We start from the raw sequence: 20,371 nt of genomic DNA, 5'->3' as shown, positions 1-20,371 counted from the left end.
GTACAAAATCAGATTTTGAGATCTCAGAATTTCCCACCCATTTTTTAACCAGCTCTACTGGAAATACAAACACTGAGCATTGTGCTAGTGTGTCAGAACTGGCAAGTGAAAATGACTATAAATGGCAAGTAGAGTTAGTTAGTCTGGTTTCACAGTCCAAACTCAGCAAAGTGCAAAAAGGGTTAATGGGGAAGCTTTCACTTTATCATGGCAAGAGAGAGAGAGAGAGAGAGAGAGAGAGAGAGAGAGAGAGAGTGAGTGTGAGAGAGAGAGAGAGAGCTATACAGATGCTGAATGAAGATTGAACCTGCAGAATAAAATCTCTGATGTCTGTTTACTTCTCTATGGACCTAAGATATACAGGAAATATTTTAGACTCTTCAGGAGTTTGGTTTAAAATGAGGTTACAACAGTAATGTTCATACCAAGCATTAGCAGAAGAGTTTACATAGATCCCAAATTCAAATATGCTTAATTATGCCTGCAGAGAAACTGGATTATTGTAAACAATGAATTGTGTCATCATGGTTTAACTCTATTAGCTGTTGATGAAATCTACAGCATTGGAAAACGGTGAAAGAAGGATGAAGCTGAAAACTATCTTAACAAGGGGGTGAGGCAGACAGAGTGGATGATGGCCTACTAATGCATTTGGAAAAAAAGATACCTGTAGGTAGCATTAGGTCAGGAGAACTTTTCACTTTCTTCACGGGGATTATTTTAACAGCAGAAATAGAGCGTGCACATAAAGGGACGTCAATGGCTGCAAACACAAAAGTGTAGTTGGTGCATCCAGAAGGGAAGAACACAATTAAGGAAACATGCCACAAAGCTTTCTAATGTACTTGGGAAACCAGGAATGACAATAGCAGGAAATTTCATATACAAAAGCAGTCTGGAGAGCAGTGATGCAATCATTAAAAATAGCCCCTCATTCATCCTAATTCAGGATGTGTATCTGTTGTGCAGGGTACAGTACTGCTTAGTGAACTGACTGAGTCCCGGCTGCCAATATACTGTGAGGGAAGAGACTCTCAAACATTCATTGGACGACGTAACTAAAGTTTAGTATAAACCTTTAGCCAAGACGCTATATATATTACCTGCAGAGATAAAAAAATCTTAATGTTGCAGAGTTAAAATTATGCAGAGTTAGGAAACAAACAGATTAAGATTCTGAGAATAACATTGACTGGCCACTCTGCACAAATCCTATGTTTTTGATGGTGTATATTTTACATCATCAATAGCAGGGAGTAGAGAATTGTGACCAGGAGTCTTGAAAAGTATCCAGAACCAAAGGGTACCATCAAGGTATCCAGTCTTGAGAGATCCATTCAGCCAAGCAGTAAATCGGAGGGATTCTGTTTAAACTCCTTTTTTCTGCATACTAATTTTATCAGACACACTGGATTTTACCAACAAACACTGAACATTGTCTTAGAGGGATTTTTCTCTGTTATGCAGCACTGTGCAACATTCTAGCACTTGTTGAAAATTTCTAAAGGTTGCTCACTTCTCCAAAGCTTCTGGTTTGTTCTCCCCTACTCTTCCTAATGTGGTCTTGAATGAGCAATACTGAACTCTGTCCTCATGGGGCACAGGCAAAGTTAGTGATGGGTGAACCTCAAGAAGTTCAGCTGGGATAAAACACCTGAGGGGAAATCATGGTGCCGGCAAAGTCAATGGGAGTTTTGCTATTGACTTCAGTGTAGCCAGGATTTTACCTCTAGGATTGGACCTTGTAAGGCCTCTGCATACAGAACACTCATTTATTTCAAAAGGTTGGAAGCCTCCCTGAGCTTTATCCAAAACTGCTTTTGGTCTGCAATGTTAGGCTCAGAAGAACAGCTTCTTCTTGTGGTGGTCTTGTGGCACTTTGGCTGCGGTTCTGGATAAAACCTGAAAATGCAGAGGCTGCCCCAGAATGGAAAGATACCGAGAGGAATGATGCGTGGAAGAACTTGGCTGAATTCTTTCAAACCTCAAGAAAGGTTGATTTCCAGTTTTGGGGCACAGTTCTGAGCTAATTTGTATTAGAGATGAGCTTAAATCAGAGACTATTATCCACCCCCCTCACTGAACTTCAAGGGGAGGTTTGGACACAATGCGACCCTGTTCCAAACTGCCTTTGGTTTGGGGAATAATCCCACTAACAAGGATTTGTAAAAGCAAAATATAGACTCTGCCAAGCTCTTGTTCTGATTCACTCTGAACCAGCTCATTCATTCATCTATAATAAGCCTGTCATAAAAAGCCATCAAAGGAGAGGAAAGGGCATGAATACCAGAGCAGAAGCCTGGAGCAAAAATCTTCCCACCCCAAATACACTAATAAAAAAAAAAAAATCTAATGGTGCAAGGCCAGGTTCCAAAGGCTATTGGAAAGGCTCATGTTCTTCAGCAAGTTTAGGATCAGGCCCTAGCTGACAAAGATAGTTTTCCTTAAAACATTAATGTTAATTTAATACTGGGTCGGTCCCCTCATGCTGTGGTTGCAGCTGAGCACAGTAAGACACTGTAATGATTCAACTGTGGGGAAATAGATGCGCTACTCCAACTGATGTGCAGGGGGAGCTGCAGAGATTATTTTGAATGTACTTGACTCACCTTGCTCTTGTCCATTGCTGCTTGATATCAGCCCATTGACCACGGTTTTCACAACATCAACTTCTTGTTCTGAAAGACAAAGGGAAAGCCGGGGCACCCGAAGATAAGTGAGCTCACGCTGACCACACTGCAGGGCCTGACAATATTCAGGATTTCAAAAAAAGCATTTCCACTGTCGACAGCAGAAATACAGGAGACATGCGAGAAAGGAACAGGACAGGGAATAGTAAAACACTGTGGATCTACATGTGTTGATACCATGCTTACCCACATCCCAGTGTGAGCTGATCACCAGATCTAGGGACAGAAATTCACTTCCATTCTCATCCTTGCCCATTGAGACTGAGCTCCTGGGGGCAGGAACTGTCTGTGTGTTTGTACAGCACCTAGCACAACCGCGTTCCAGCCCCGACAGGGGCATCTAGACACCACCATAAAAAAATTAAATATCCACCCCAATCACTGTTTGCTAATCAGTTACCCTCATACAAACCCACGGGAGATCAAGGGTCTGCCCAGGTGCCCAGTACTATTCCAGAAGTATCTTCTGAAGTGACACTCAAGGCTGTCCTAGGCTAGCAGCAATGGGGACCCTAAACCAATGGTCCCCTAACTGTGGGGCACATCCCCCTAGGGGGTTGTGGAGGACTGTTGGGAGGGTGCACAGTGGGGCCCGGGCCAGCCCCCACGGGGGCGGGGAGAGAGTGCCACCCAGTCCTGCTCTGCCCCCAGTCCAGAGGGGAGGGGAAATGACAACCTGAAACCAGGGTTTGTTTTTCATTATGAAAACTTCTTGTGGCCCTCTCGACAGTGGAATCCCGCACGGGAATGGCTGATTCAGAGAGAACAGATAAAAACACAAATCAGTCACAGCATTAGAACTGGACAGGAGGATTTCTGTAGTTAAAGGCAGGCATGTGAGGAGCAGTGACTTACCAGAGCTCATTGTGCCAGAGGAATTTGTCTTCTGCACTTCCAGGTTCTGGTTTTCTCTGTTTAAATGAAAGAGAGAATCCTGCCGTGATGCGGTCTGTGCTGTTTACACTGATGGAAGCTTGCAGCACCCCCAACCTCCTCTCCCCACAAGGCTTGTGAGACCCTGTTCCAGAGATAGGCCACAATCTTCTCCTGAGCGTTGTCTGGAAAACCAGCTATCATATACACCTATCTTTGCCTCCTTGGACAATAGCAGCATTACCTAGAGTAGCACTGAGCACCCTTCACTCTCTCTGAAGCCAGGCCAACAGTTCCATTTCCTTCAAGAGCAGCAGCCACTATTTTCCCAGCCTAAGGAAAGGCAGAACCCAACTGAGTTTAGATCGAAGAGAAGCAGCATTTGTTGGTAATTTGCAGAATGGAGAGAAGACAGAAATAAACAGGATTTCCGCCTAATGTGGATACTATTGAAGGAGCCTTTAGACCAGTGATACTCAGATCTCAGTGGTTCAGGAGCCAGATTAGCGATCAACATTACCCAGAAGAGCCACACTAGTGTAAATTCATTGTTTCATTTACTACAGTACTATATATTAATATTTAGTATAATTATTCTCACAGCAAAATGACTGACCAAGTAGTATTATTTTATCAACTACAATTGGTTAATAACATAGGAAAAGCATCTTGCTTGGTTAATAACTTAGACTGGCTAATATTTAAATCACACAGTGTTTTAATCTCACGTACTGCAAAGAGCTGCAGAAGACACATTAAAGAGCCATTTGTGGCTCGTGAGCCACAGTCTGAGTAAAACTACTTTAGACTATCCCTAAACTTTAAGTCACAAGATCTGGATTATATGCAAGGTCATCTGCACTAACAAGTTAGAAAGCTCTCTGGCCTCTGATAGCCTGTGAGATATGCAGCATCATGACAAGGTGTCTCATCTACAGCCATTATTTGCACAGCTTTTTCAGGTCACTGGCAATTTGGAACAATTAAAAAAAATAGTTTTTCTATCCAAAAACTAATTTTTTCAAAATTTTCAACAAATTCAAAAATTTAAAGGTTTGGGTCAAATTAAATGTTTTGTTTCGATTTGGAGCATTTTGTTTTTAACTTTTTTAATTGTTTAAAATAAATTTGAAGGAAATTTCACAATGAAAAATTGTTTTGAGCTAAAAAATTGAAACCCTGCATTTTGAAAATATCCAAATGAAATGTTTTAAATGTTTTTTCAGAATATTTGTTTGTGGTTTCTTTCCCACAACATGAATTTGTGAAACATTTAGGCATTATGGAAGCTGCACTAAAAAAAAAAAAAGTTTTAGATGACAATTTTCACCTATATCTAATCTCATTAGAGAGAAAATCCCTGAGCAGGAAACCCCAGCACATAGTAGTGCTTAGATACCAACATGACTGATCATGGAGAAATAGGGTGGGAGGTCTTTCTTCTATGTAGTAACATCTTCAGAAACAAGGAAAGATGTTTGTTTCCCTACTGTGTTGTCAAATACACATTCACTTTTATCTCAGTCATTCCCAGCTTCTCTAGCCCCATTTGAAGTTCATAGAACACAGAAAATGCTAACTTGCTTCATGTTCCCAATACAAAATGTGCATTGACTTGCCAGTGAAAGGTGTCTTCAGTGATGGATTTCTCTTTTCCTTTACTGAGTCATTGTTTCTGGCTAAATGAACATTCTGATGTATTCTTCAACTCCATTGTCTTGGAGCATTTTTTCTCATTACATTTCTAACAAGAGGCCTTTTGCGAGTGGAAGGATTCTTGGTTACCTATTCTGGCCCAGCTTCAGCAACATATCAATTACCTCTTCTGTGCTCTGGGGATGTAAGCTGCACACATGTAAGCCTGAGTAAAGGTCTTTGTGTAGGCAGCTGCAAGAACACTGTTGGGATGGAGGAGGAGATAGAGTTCCCCAGCAACCTGCAAACAGGCTTGCTCTAGCTACTGAGCCAGGCTGTAGGCAGAGATAGGGGCCATGACCAGGGGTGCCAGAACATGGGGAGTCAGGGGGCCATGATCTCAAAAACACTTTTAAAAGTGGGAGGGCTATGCCCTCCCAATTTTTACCAGCGGTAAGGCCGAGCAACAGGGGAGGGGCAGAGAGGAGCACACAGGGTCTTGGGGTGGGGAGGTGGTGTGGAAGCAGGGCCTCAGGGGAAGAGGCAGTGTGAAGGCAGGGCCTCAGGGGAGGGGCAGGGGCTCGGGGGGAAAGGTGGCAGGGCAGGGCCACAGTTCAGGTGCTGGTGCCCCTCCCCCCCACTTTTAGGAAGCTTCCACTGCTCCTGGCCATGACCACTGCAGCCATTGATCCAAGTGTTCACAGACCTGAACCCCACACACCAGAGCCCTTTCCCCCAGCCTGCCCTTAGTTCTGCACTGGGCTATTCTCTCTCCCTACACCTACTCTGCAGCTGCCCATCCTCCATGCAGCAGAACTACAGTGCTGCTATTGATATACTGGGAGACATCTGGGGCACATACTTTGCTGGGTGAATATCATCCCAGAGGAATACAGCATTTGCATTTAAAAAGAAGGCAGAATTATAAAGACAAACGCCTACTAAATATTAGGAACCAGAGAGACAGACATAGTTAATTTTTCCTACTGTAAGTGCTTTGTGTCAGGGACTATTTTGGACTCTATGTCTGTACAGCGCCTGGCACAATGGGGCCTCTAGGAGCTACCATAACAAACAATAAACAAAGAGATTTCAACATCAATCCAGAAATGGTGGTGCACAGCATAAGGACGACACATTTTGACAATATAAGCCTGAATTTTCAAGGATGTATTATCTCCAGGGACCCAGCATTGAGGAATTCCTGCAGAAACAACTTAATGTCTTTTTGCAAATACAATGTATTTTATTTCCCCAAAAACGTAACACCAAAGAAATGTAAACTAAGGGCAAGCCAGGCTAACCCACTCTGACTCTTCATCCTTCTCAAGTCGGTGGCCCACAGACAGACATTTATAAGTCTGTCGATTACCTCCAAGCTAGTGAAGCTGGTCCTTTAGCTCAACCAGGAGCAGCTCATGCTTTTAGATCAAAAAGTACCAGGTTCCAACCCCTTCAGGGGCATCCATACAAGTTGGTGTCAGAGGCTATACAGAGACACTTGGTCTGTTTGCCATGCTTAATGCCAGCCTGAGTTAATGGCTATGTTCAATTTCAAATACTTGGCGGTCTAGGTGAAGAAAATTCAACAGGCAAACTTAGTATGAGAACAGTCTCTTCCATGCAAGACCCTATTTGGACACAGACCGGCTAACCTAGTGAGGAGGGCTTTAAACTAGGTTCGACAGGGACAGGTGAGCAAAGCCCACAGGTAAGTGGGGAACATGGAGACCTGGGAGATGGGTCGGAAACGAGAGGGAGTGTGGGCTATATTGGCAGAGAGAAAGGAGGGTCAGGACAAAACTGGGAGGCAAGATCAAACCAGTATCTTAGATGCCTATATACAAATGCGAGAAGTATGGGTAATAAGCAGGAAGAACTGGAAGTGCTAATAAATAAATACAACTATGACATTGTTGGCATCACTGAAACTTGGTGGGATAATACACATGATTGGAATGTTGGTGTGGATGGGTACAGCTTGCTCAGGAAGGATAGTCAGGGGAAAAAGGGAGGAGGTGTTGCCTTATATATTAAAAATGTACATACTTGGACTGAGGTGGAGATGGACATAGGAGACGGAAGTGTTGAGAGTCTCTGGGTTAGGCTAAAAGGGGTAAAAAACAAGGGTGATGTCATGCTAGGAGTCTACTACAGGCCACCTAACCAGGTGGAAGAGGTGGATGAGGCTTTTTTTAAACAACTAACAAAATCATCCAAAGCCCAAGATTTGGTGGTGATGGGGGACTTCAACTATCCAAATATATGTTGGGAAAATAACACAGCGGGGCACAGACTATCCAACAAATTCTTGGACTGCATTGCAGACAACTTTTTATTTCAGAAGGTTGAAAAAGCAACTAGGGGGGAAGCTGTTCTAGACTTGATTTTAACAAATAGGGAGGAACTCATTGAGAATTTGAAAGTAGAAGGCAGCTTGGGTGAAAGTGATCATGAAATCATAGAGTTTGCAATTCTAAGGAAGGGTAGAAGGGAGAACAGCAAAATAGAGACAATGGATTTCAGGAAGGCGGATTTTGGTAAGCTCAGAGAGCTGATAGGTAAGGTCCCATGGGAATCAAGACTGAGGGGAAAAACAACTGAAGAGAGTTGGCAGTTTTTCAAAGGGACACTATTAAGGGCCCAAAAGCAAGCTATTCCGCTGGTTAGGAAAGATAGTAAATGTGGCAAAAGGCCACCTTGGCTTAACCACGAGATCTTGCATGATCTAAAAAATAAAAAGGAGTCATATAAAAAATGGAAACTAGGACAGATTACAAAGGATGAATATAGGCAAACAACACAGGAATGCAGGGGCAAGATTAGAAAGGTAAAGGCACAAAATGAGCTCAAACTAGCTACAGGAATAAAGGGAAACAAGACGACTTTTTATCAATACATTAGAAGCAAGAGGAAGACCAAAGACAGGGTAGGCCCACTGCTCAGTGAAGAGGGAGAAACAGTAACAGGAAACTTGGAAATGGCAGAGATGCTTAATGACTTCTTTGTTTCAGTCTTCACCGAGAAGTCTGAAGGAATGCCTAACATAGTGAATGCTAATGGGAAGGGGGTAGGTTTAGCAGATAAAATAAAAAAAGAACAAGTTAAAAATCACTTAGAAAAGTTAGATGCCTGCAAGTCACCAGGGCCTGATGAAATGCATCCTAGAATACTCAAGGAGCTAATAGAGGAGGTATCTGAGCCTCTAGCTATTATCTTTGGAAAATCATGGGAGACGGGAGAGATTCCAGAAGACTGGAAAAGGGCAAATATAGTGCCCATCTATAAAAAGGGAAATAAAAACAACCCAGGAAACTACAGACCAGTTAGTCTAACTTCTGTGCCAGGGAAGATAATGGAGCAAGTAATTAAGGAAATCATCTGCAAACACTTGGAAGGTGGTAAGGTGATAGGGAATAGCCAGCATGGATTTGTAAAGAACAAATCGTGTCAAACCAATCTGATAGCTTTCTTTGATAGGATAACGAGTCTTGTGGATAAGGGAGAAGCTGTGGATGTGGTATACCTAGACTTTAGTACAGCATTTGATACGGTCTCGCATGATATTCTTATCGATAAACTAGGCAAATACAATTTAGATGGGGCTACTATAAGGTGGGTGCATAACTGGCTGGATAACCGTACTCAGAGAGTTGTTATTAATGGTTCCCAATCCTGCTGGAAAGGCATAACAAGTGGGGTTCCGCAGGGGTCTGTTTTGGGACCGGCTCTGTTCAATATCTTCATTAACGACTTAGATATTGGCATAGAAAGTACGCTTATTAAGTTTGCGGATGATACCAAACTGGGAGGGATTGCAACTGCTTTGGAGGACAGGGTCATAATTCAAAATGATCTGGACAAATTGGAGAAATGGTCTGAGTTAAACAGGATGAAGTTTAACAAAGACAAATGCAAAGTGCTCCACTTAGGAAGAAAAAATCAGTTTCACACATACAGAATGGGAAGAGACTGTCTAGGAAGGAGTACGGCAGAAAGGGATCTAGGGGTTATAGTGGACCACAAGCTAAATATGAGTCAACAGTGTGATGCTGTTGCAAAAAAAGCAAACATGATTCTGGGATGTATTAACAGGTGTGTTGTGAGCAAGACACGAGAAGTCATTCTTCCACTCTACTCTGCTCTGGTTAGGCCTCAGCTGGAGTATTGTGTCCAGTTCTGGGCACCGCATTTCAAGAAAGATGTGGAGAAATTGGAGAGGGTCCAGAGAAGAGCAACAAGAATGATTAAAGATCTTGAGAACATGACCTATGAAGGAAGGCTGAAAGAACTGGGTTTGTTTAGTTTGGAAAAGAGAAGACTGAGAGGGGACATGATAGCAGTTTTCAGGTATCTAAAAGGGTGTCATGAGGAGGGAGAAAACTTGTTCACCTTAGCCTCTAAGGATAGAACAAGAAGCAATGGGCTTAAACTGCAGCAAGGGAGGTCTAGGTTGGACATTAGGAAAAAAGTTCCTAACTGTCAGGGTGGTTAAACACTGGAATAAATTGCCTAGGGAGGTTGTGGAATCTCCATCTCTGGAGATATTTAAGAGTAGGTTAGATAAATGTCTATCAGGGATGGTCTAGACAGTATTTGGTCCTGCCATACGGGCAGGGGACTGGACTCGATGACCTCTCGAGGTCCCTTCCAGTTCTAGAATCTATGAATCTATGCTAAGCCTAGCCAATAGCTGGGTCCTCCGTCACTTGTCTGTCACAACAGATGACAGCACTTATTTAAATTATTGTATTCACTGAAATAGCCACATGGGATACCCACTATGCCTTCATGAGGACCCCAGAGGGCAGAAGTCATACAGCGTGACCCCAAGCAGATCTCAGGACAACATAAACAATGCAACATGGGGCATTCACTCTAAAAAGGGACAGCAACAGCAGCCAAATACAAACCACAGACAGGCTGCCTGGCTCTACATGCTCATGCAACATCTGCTTTATGTTTCTGCTTCTCCACATGAGACACAATGGGCCAGATCCTGAGCTGATGTTAATGGCACAGCTCCACTGGTGGAGAATATGGCCCAATGTATTTTCCTAACAGGGCTTATTCTGAGCCCTATGAAGTCTTCATTAGGTGAAGGATACAAATATTTAGCTTTCAGAGTGGTAGCCGTGTTAGTCTGTGTCAGCAAAAAGAACGAGGAGTACTTGTGGCACCTTAGAGACTAACAAATTTATTTGAGCATAAGCTTTCATGGGCTAAAACCCACTTCATAGAACCCAGTCTTACTGTATCTTCCACTGCATGCATCCGATGAAGTGAGACAGTATCTTCCACTGCATGCATCCGATGAAGTGGGTTTAAGCCCACGAAAGCTTATGCTCAAATAAATTTGTTAGTCTCTAAGGTGCCACAAGTACTCCTTGTTCTTTTTGCAAATAAATATTTAGCTATCGTTGTTAGGAGAGAAGGGGTACATTAAACTAATTCAGCTCTCTCCAGCCTGGATCCAATATCTGTGTTCAAGGACACGTAGAAGAGCATAAAATTCCTAGATACAACCAGCTATCATGAATCAAATTCCTCTGGGTAAATAAACCACAGGCCAAGGTAGTCCCTTCGTGGGGGAGAGGGAAACACACAGCAATGGCTGGTAACTCCAGGACTTTCAACTCATTGTTTCCTACCAATCATCCCCCTGTAGGGACTTGCCTTTGGGAGCAAGGCCTGCAAAAAGCTGTTTTGGCGGCAAGGGAAGCATAAAGAATTCCCAGGCAACAGAGGTCTCATCAATGGGACTGTTCACTTGCTGCAAGTTAAGCTTGTGCTTAAGTGCTTCGCTGCACTGGGGCCTGAATTCTCCCTGCCATTGCAATTGGCTGAGAGATTCCTCTTCACTTCCTGTCCTAAACTACTAACAGCTGCTCCATTCCAGAGGTGGATGCATTTCTGTGTTCAAGTGATCCTGGCATATATAGTTTCTACACCATGGGATGAAAGATACTACATAAATATAAAAAATCTTAGGTGTATACTGCAGAAAAATCTTGGGTGGTCGGACAATGTGAAAGTTAGACCACCCCCTCAATAAGTCTTTGAACATTATAATGACTTCGTTATTTAACTCACCTAGCTCTTTAACCCTGAATGTTTTTTAGGAAAGACGTTGAGCTGGAAAATTAAATATATCAAGAGAGAAACACAGTAAAATGGATTCAAGGACTCCATACAATTGACCTAATTTTGCAGTTTTCATTTTCTGTGTGACTGCCTTCTGTGAAGCCAGGTCAACACTAAAGAGTTAGGTCAATCCAGCCACATTGCTCAGGGGTGTGAAAAATCCACACTCTGAACAATTTAGTTAAGCTGACCTAACCCACAGTGTAGACAGTGCTAGGTTGACGGAAAAATTCTTCCATCGACCTCACTACCATCTCTCCGGGAAGTGGATTGACTATGGTGACAGGAGAGTCACTCCCTTGCTGTAGTGAACGGCAACACTGAAGCAGCAGTGCAGATGCAGCACAGCAGCTGTAGTGTTTGAAGTATAGACATAGCCTGACATTCTTTAATTTAAAGCGAAAAGCACTATACACTCGTGTCTACACATTTCACTGAGGGCCTGGTCAAAAACCCTCTGATGTCAGTGGAAAGACTCACAGTCATTAGAAAGGCTTCATCGAATCCAAGCTTCTGCAATTGTATGGGTTTCACACAAAATGTGAGCAGCGCTGAAGGCTCCATGCTGTTAAAACTGTCAAGTCCCTCTTTAGGAAAACTGGTACCAGAACTGCAAGGAGACTGTGAATTCAATGGCATCACCGATCTTGGCATCAGTTGAGATATAAACCCATAATTAAGAAGAAGCACTTTTCAATGGAAGAGAAAATAGGTATAAAAATAGAATGGTAATTAAAGGAAACAAGTTTGCCAAAAGTGAATGAAGAAGGAGGGGCAAACTAATTGCAATCTGACCTAGAAAAATGATGTTTCACACATTCCCCAAACTTATTAGCATTTATAGAATTTAATTAATATAGTGTTTAGTGTTTGTTCACTGTGAAATTAATCAATGTTATCAGCTGAATTCACAAATAGGTCAGGTGGCGGGAGTGAGATGCGTGGCTGGTAGGAATCAGCATGTTCCACAGACTGCAGTTTGCAAAGCTGATTTACACCGGGCGAGGCTCTGAGTGTTAGGTTTTATTACAAACAGGCAGCAAGCAGTAGCTATAGTCCTAAATCAGGAAAGCACTCAAGGATATGCTTCAAGTTTAGCATGTGCTTGAAGCTTTCCTAAATCAGGCCCACAGTTACTACTGCTGGACTCCAAGGTGCTTAAAGTTAAGCATGGGTTTCAGTCTCACTGACTTTAAAGTTAAGCAGGTGCTTAGGTGCTTTCATGAATGGAGACTTTTTCAGAATTGGAGCCTATGTCCATATATATATTTATATACACAGTGGTGGTGATGTTTACACATACACAACTACTGCTGTGCAGGTATACATGTAACCCCCACACCTCCAGAGTATGGTGCTCTGTTCTCTCTAGTGGCACCAAGACCACTTAGAGATTAATGAGTCTGCTCTACAGCCTTAGCTAAGGGCCATGTGGCTTTTAGCTTACGCAGTAGAGGCACACGCACTAAGCTCCAGAGATCCCAGGTTTGATCCCACCTGCTGATGACCGGGGTTTGTCCGTGTTACATATACACTAGCACCCTAAATCAGTGGCACTCAAGAAGCTGGGATCCATCATATCCATTTTATAGACAGAGGAAAGAGTTCAGCAAAACCAGAAATAGAACCCCAGTTTCCTTCCTTCCAGCATCCTGTGCTAACCAGTTGACAGTGCTGCCTCTCCAGCAGACCTTAAATAATACCTTTACTGAAATGTGACAGAAATAGCAGCAAAAGCTTCTGCTGTACAAATTTAAGACATGATGGCAGGTAATGAATTCCCAAGGGTATAAGCCAGGCGTTTCTGATCTTAAATGTGCCTACATCTACATGTTACATGTACTAGTTCCTTGCCAGCACCCCTATACCTCTAGGCAGACTTTTAAAGACTTCTTCATCCCTTTTAGTGTCAGCACATTTCTTCCAAGACAACAGCTCTTTCCCTACTTGGTGTGGAAAAGAGAGTGGTAGTGTCCCAGTTAGAAGGAATGCAGATACGCGTACAGCATGTCTCTGGATTATCTCACATGTTTCAAACATTCCAGGATCTCTCCCTACAATAGCAATAGATAACAAACAACTCATTAATAGTTCAGTGTAAGGACACATGCTTTTAAGTCACTGGGAGCGCTGTAGAATCTGGCCCTATGGTAGGAATCTCATGAATTAGTTATTTTGGGTCAGGGGTTGTTTCCTTGGTTGTATACTGGTTTAGAAGCCTAGGCTGAGGTTTATATGGCCACACCCAGCTCCTACTATGTGGGCATCAAAATCCACTAGACAACTTTGCAAGTCTCAGCCTGAAAGGGGCAACGCTGGTTAAAAAACCTATTTTTAAAAACCAAGGTTTCCTTCCCTTGTTAGTAGTGACACCTCCACTTATTCAAATAGGATTTTTCACATGTAAATTGCCAACCCCACGCATTCAAAAATCACGAGTCAGGTGACCCAAAAATCATGAGATCGGCTTAAATATCATGAGGCCTTTTAAAGGCGAGCAATACTTCCCAACACACCTGACCTGCAGTATGTTGCATGTATCCTGTGCCTTACTGTAGGCCTTGCTTTCCACATGGAGCTTGATCCTGGAGCACTGAGCACTGTGTCCGTGATCCAGCAAAGCACTTAAGCACGTGGTTAATTTGTAGCCAGTGGGAATGCTCCAAGCACAGGGCTAGTTCCATTGGCTTGAAGCTAAGTATGTGTTTAAGAGCTTTGCTGGATCAGAGTCCCAGTGCTTGGACTGGATGGAGTCCTTGCAGGATGGAGTCCTTGGTACCACTTAACTTCTCTTCACATTGTGTTACATAAAAGGAAGAAAAAGAATATCAAAATACTGAAGAGAGTTTTGACTTAACCCATTCCACCAGCTCTCTCACAAATTGCCATTCCTTCCCCGTCTTGAAATACGTATGAAAATAAGTAGATCATTATTTTTATTTTAAGGGTTAACATCCTGCCACTGCTCCAGAGGGCATTATGCTCAGCATCCTGTGAATGAGTGGCATGCAGGAACTGTGAATAAGCAATGTACAAGAGAGCCTCACAAAGGTCCACACAAAAACTCCTCAAAAACAGCAGAGATACAGTGGCAAAGCTTCACTTACCTGGCTGGCATATCATGATGCATCACCACAAATAATTTAAACTACAATTGTTAAAATAAATTAACAAAGCATGTTGTGGGTGATGCAACATCTTGCTTCCTGCCCCCCCCCTTTCTTTTTTTTAAAAACACAGTGCATGTTCAATTGAAAAATTCAGCAATTTGCAACAGGAACCGATGTCCCAGTATTTCATGCAAATCAGCACAATTCTACTGCACCGAGAAATAGAAGTCAAATAGGAAATGTAAACTTGAATGTTACGATTGCCACCTGTCTGATTTTCACCCGGACAGTCTGGATTTCAGCGTGTGTGTCTGGGTGCCATTTGACAAGCCCTGATGTCCATTTGTTTTAAATCTGTAGAAAAGGTGGTAACCCTACGTGTAAGGAAGGAAGCAGAACAGCAGCAGCAGCCACTGCCTCGGGGGCCAGGTTGTTCATGCCTCTAGGGGCAGCATGTTGCCTTGTGCAGCCCACAGGTAGCAAGTAACGCAGCCTTGGCCGTGCTGGTGAAGACCTTGCAAGCCATGGGGGTGGGACCTGGGGGGAAAGTGGCATGGCCTCAAGGGATGAGGTGGAGGAGGGGGCAGGGCCTTGAGCATCTAGTTACCAGCCATTAGAAAGATGGCAACCCTATTGAATGTGCTGCTTCAAGATCTTTGGGATGTTTCTGGATGAAGACATCTTTCAGCAATGAACTTTACATTGAACAAAGGGCACCAGCTGTGTGAGTTAATTCAGCACAAAGTACTTAAAATGAACATCTTAAAAGCGACAGAGCACAGAACTACATTTGGTCACCTTTCCCATTAAGATGAAGACAAGTGTTACAGCTAAAATATGTAGGATCTTGTGCTGGAAAAGGGACTTTGATGCAGTTGAAACGTTTGATGGACTGACAGCCCTGCAGACTCAACTCCTTCATTAAATTTCAGAGAGTACAAGAGGATGACTATGGTTGCATCTTTCTGCTGCCATGCCCTGCCCTGACAAGCAAGGGCCTCCTCTAGATCGGAGAGGGCAGTTCAGTGTCCACGGGTCATACCATCTCTGGCCTGTTGGCTGAGGCAGCCAACAAAGGCGGCAGGTAGCACCAGCTGGGATAACGGCAGGCAGATGGATCCCTCTCCACAAGGAAATGGACTGGAACCACTGAATCCCATTTCACAGAGATTCCCTCCACCCCCACCCCCACCCCAACCCCAGACGTCCAGTCCCCTGAACCTTGTGTATCTAATAGAACAGGAGGTAATAAATCCATGGTTTGTTTTGCACAGACTACGCACTCAGAATTGGAAGCAGCTTTACATTGCTTGACAAGATCCCTTTGGGTCAGAGTTCTGCTCTTCCTGGTAACCCAGGGCTGAAAACACCCCTTTCCAGGAGAGCAGATTTTACATGAGTGTTCAGCAACTCCTCACTTAAAATCATCCTGGTTAACGTTGTTTCGTTGCTGATCAATTAGGGAACGTGCTCCCTTATAACGTTGTTTGGCAGCCACCTGTTTTGTCCACTGCTTGCAGAAAGAGTAGCCCGTTGGAGCTAGCTGGTGGGGGCTTGGAGCCAGGGTGGACCAGCAGCCCCCCACTCCCCTAAGTTCCCTGTGCGGCAGCCGCCCAGCAAGCTATCAATTGCCGACAGTTCAGCTGTCCCTCCCCCCACTGCCATGTGCTGCTCCTGCCCTCTGCCTTGGAGCTGCTCCCGGGAGCCTCCTGCTTGTTGTGCGGGGGGAAGAGTGGGGTTAGTGTCAGGGTGTCCCCCTCCCCCCTGCTCCTGCCCCCCGCTTACCCCATCTCCACAGAGAGGGTGGGGGGGGGGACACGACAGGGCTCAGGACGGAGGGAGCTTGCTGGCAGTAGCTGCTGTCTCAACTTGCTGATCTACTTAAAAAGGCAGTGTACTTAGAGTGGGGTCAGCGTATATAAGGGGCAATGCGCATCTCTCTCTCACACACACAAGGGGTGTGTCTCTGTCTGCCATGCTGTCTCCCCTCCCTCCATCTGTGCTGCCTTGTAGAGTGTGAGGCTAAATTAACAACAACGTGCTAACCCTTGAGGGCTCAGCTGAGTTCTACTTCATCATTTAGCAGTAAGAAATTCCCTGGGAAATATCCCACCCTCTGACTTCACCACCTCAACCAAGCTTCACAATCATCATTGCTGTGTACAGTATTAAATTGTTTGTTTTAAACTTATAGTGTGTATATATATATATATATATTATATAAAAATAAATAAAATAGTCTTTTGTCTGGTGAAAAAAAAATTTCCCTGGGACCTAACCCCCCCCATTTACATTAATTCTTATTGGGAAATTGGATTCGCTTAACATCGTTTCGCTTAAAGTCACATTTTTCAGGAACATAACTACAACGTTAAGCGAGGAGTTACTGTAATTTGCCACCTAGTTATTCTGACCCTGTCATGCCTGTCCTCTGACTTCTGTGCCTGGTAGCTAGATGAGATTATTTTGGTGTTAGCTGTCAGTGCAGTACACCCCAGAGCAATTGGAGATATAATGCTAAAGTCTCCATAGTGTAGGGGAAGTTGTGTGTCATACCTGTCTGTGTGCACATGTACACAACCACATCACAGCCTCAAACATCAGACAAAGAAATTAGAGACGTAAAAGCAGACCCTGAAGTGTTTTAATCATATCATGCATTTATATTAGTGAGAGAGTCCCAAGACACAGCCGTTTGAAGTATTGGGATCTGAGGTTTTGTTCAGATCCACCTGATTTATATAACTGCTCCCATCACACAGGCTCCCAGAGCACCATACAAACTTCCGCTGATGTACAATTTACACAAGGGAACACATCATGTACAGCTGAAGTGCTGCCACCTCTGGAGTGAAAGCAGGACATAACTAACAGCACATAACAACACTCAACAGTTTAGGGGACCTAATGTTACTGAGGCTGTAGGGGGAATTTAAGCAGGGAGAATGTAATTAACAGGAATTCAATTTGGACAGAGTTAACAAGAGGAAGTGAAGTTAATGACATCAGGTTATACCCCCTGCTCTTGCAAAAAGTGTCCTGGGATCCTTAAAGGCCACATAAAGGTGGTCGGGAGGATGTCAGTTTTCTGTTTCACTTCATAAATTCTACATACTGGATTCATTTGGTCCCAGTTGTTTCAAGGCTACTTGGAGTGTCTTTGTAGATATGGGGCTTCTTGTGCCTAAAATCAATGGACGCCTTGGATTTGGGGGCAGAACAATCTTTCTGAACAAATAGATCTAACCATGGCTGCAGATTCCAGAAGCCCTAAGAGTTCACAGTTTTAAAGCCATGGACTCATTGCGCTGGCCACGGGCTTTTGATGCAACACCTTTCCAGGGACACGGTCACACTAAACTGCATGTTCACTACAGTGAATGGCACCCTATAAATACAATGGATTAGATACCGCGAGCAAAGCCAGTCAGGCTTCTTTGGACATTATCACGTGCAGATGTTGATGAGAGCTCTCAAGTTACACAACCACTAATAATGAAGGAGACAATACTTACCATCGTCTAGATTTTAAGTAGAAATGGATCCAAACCACAAAGTTCAGATCCAGATACAAACTCCTCAGATGTGTGGGAAGGGTGTTCATTCAGGCCCAGTTCTAATTTTAAGATTCACAGTGAAATTCACAAATAAAGCAACCATCTAATAATACTATTTATATCTAGACAGTGGGGTCCATTAGAATGGCAACATTTACTAACAGTCACCACACCACAATATCGGATACCAAAGTTGCTGTCTCAGATATAGGGAAACACACCACTATCTCCGATCACATGCTGTGCTAACTGCTGGCAAGCCCTGGTTTTCTAACAGCGACCAACATGTAGCACTACATTTCCCACTGCACTGCACAAACATTTACCTACTCATCTGAACATTACCCCTTTTTAAGATAGGTAAGTAATATCACCACTTCACACAGAGATGGGGAAACAGACACACAGACTCCAATTCTGAACAGCAGCTGAGCTCCACTCAGCTGGTGAAGGATGTGGGGGATCGAGGGAACCAGATTCGGGGTGGAACCCTCTGGTCCCCCAACTTAAGATGCTAGAGCACCCTGAGGGTTGCTCTAACTCCTGCACAGCTGCAACAACTCTGCGGGGCCACTGCAAGAGCTAAGGCCAACCCGAGGGCAGAGGTACTCCATGTCTCTCCTGGCACACCCCTGACATGCTCCTCAGTCAGGTGCTGCAAGGGGAGGTGGAGTAGAGTCATTCTGCTGGGTCTTTGCCACCTAGGGGACCCTCCTACGTCAGAGGAATTCCCAAGGGCTGTTCATCTGGCTTTACAGACACCGCAGTTAGCATAAAGAGGCCGCAGCAGAACCCCAGAATGATGGCCAAAGCCATACAACAACCAGTAGCCCAGGTGGGAATAGAACCAGGTGTCCTGACTGCCTGTCCTACGCTCAGTGCAACAGACCATGCTGTCTCTTATAGCAGCTGCAAGAATGGAATTAAGAACACAGAGGCTACCTATATGTCCAGTACTGGAGATGCCCTAGGAAGGAGGTTTCAGCTAGGCACAGGTCTAAAATGCGATGGTCTTAGAGGCTGCAGGCTAAATTCTGATATCCGATTACAAGTCCCTTCAGGAACAGCAGAACATCCAACTTAAAAACCCCTTTTAAATTCACATCATTCTCATTCTTCCAGCTCAATAATCAGACTAATGCACGGCCCAGAATATTTAGTAGGTGAAAGACAAAAAACAAACACACTTGCCATATGAGGCCAATCAGTATGGGCCTGTGCCAAAACACCAGATTTGTTCCCATCACTTTGATTTTAGAAACAGGCCCAAGTTGCAAAATTTGGGTATTGACTTCGGTCACCCACCAGGGGCTGGCAGGGAGGAGGTAGAAATCTAGACCAGGATTCATCCATCTCTAGTAATCAGAACATAGATCCATTGCAAAGCCATCTAGAGAACTCTTTTCCTCAAACTGTAGCTTGTGATACACCAACAGAACTGGGAGTTAACCTGTGACACCCCAGCTAACATGGCATTAAGCCAGCAGCAGTACTACATAAAGTCCTGGGAGCTCTAAGCAGCCAGCCGATTACTAATCAGAAATCAGACTGTGTCCTTACCTTGGATCAGGCTTTTCAGTTAAAGGTGCCATTTGCTGGGTCCCCCTTCCACCCCCAGTTTGAACTCCAGAGATGAGGTGTGAAAGAGTTAATTAGGATTTGCTCTGTGCAACTCAGCTGCTCAGTTCACTGAAGTGTAACAAGAGGTTTAGGGAGGCCTTTCTCTCTCTGGCACCCTTAAATACTTTGCTCCTCCCACCTCTGTGCTTTAATTAGCCAGCAGGCTCTTAATCATGTCAGCCTGTCACTTGGCTTGCTCACAATCAACCTCCTCCTCCCGCCTGCCTGGCATTCCTTCACCCTTGACATCATGCAGACACTGAATGTTCCAGCAGATCCACCGGGGGATGGTGGAAGGGGCGCTCAGTGGGGGAGGGTAGGAGAGTAGGATAGGGATGCATTGGGGGAAGGAACGTGATGGACGAAACTCTATAAAATAGTTGGGTAAAACACATGGAAAGCACTGTGTAAAACAACAACAACACCACCACACCAAAGCAGCATATGCCTGTCCACGAGGGAACATTTTCATTAGCATCTGGCTATAGGCACTGGAGATCCTTTTACAATGAGTAGGATCACAGGGATTGGCTAATGTTTCCGCAGTTGGCAGAGTTAGGCCTGTAGTATAAATACTTGATATGATACCGAGAGAAACGATCAGTTTGAGAGCAAGAGAGATTAACCCCAGGATCTTGGGAACCACAGCCATGTTGGGGCATCCATGGAGGGTACAGTCCTCAAAGGAATGCAGGCTGACTGAGCCAGGATTCCCCTGGGGGTCCCAGAGAGGAACACATGC

General features: G+C 44.1%; 1 protein-coding gene across 1 annotated transcript in view; it reads right to left on the bottom strand.

The window, feature by feature from the left end:
- SORBS1 (sorbin and SH3 domain containing 1) overlaps positions 1-20,371 on the bottom strand; it is a 139,259-nt gene that overhangs the window by 102,652 nt on the left and 16,236 nt on the right. The window contains exons 2-6 of the mRNA XM_065408217.1: positions 5,384-5,461; positions 3,546-3,601; positions 3,367-3,441; positions 2,610-2,678; positions 668-763 (exon numbers count right to left, since the gene is read on the bottom strand). Coding sequence (XP_065264289.1) covers positions 668-763; positions 2,610-2,678; positions 3,367-3,441; positions 3,546-3,601; positions 5,384-5,461 — 374 coding nt within the window. The remainder of the gene's footprint in view (positions 1-667; positions 764-2,609; positions 2,679-3,366; positions 3,442-3,545; positions 3,602-5,383; positions 5,462-20,371) is intronic.

The sequence above is a fragment of the Emys orbicularis genome, chromosome 7 (assembly GCF_028017835.1).
Source record: "Emys orbicularis isolate rEmyOrb1 chromosome 7, rEmyOrb1.hap1, whole genome shotgun sequence".
Lineage (NCBI taxonomy): Eukaryota > Metazoa > Chordata > Testudines > Emydidae > Emys > Emys orbicularis.
The sequence above is the reverse complement of the archived record's forward strand: the minus strand, read 5'-3'. Positions and strand labels throughout refer to the sequence as shown.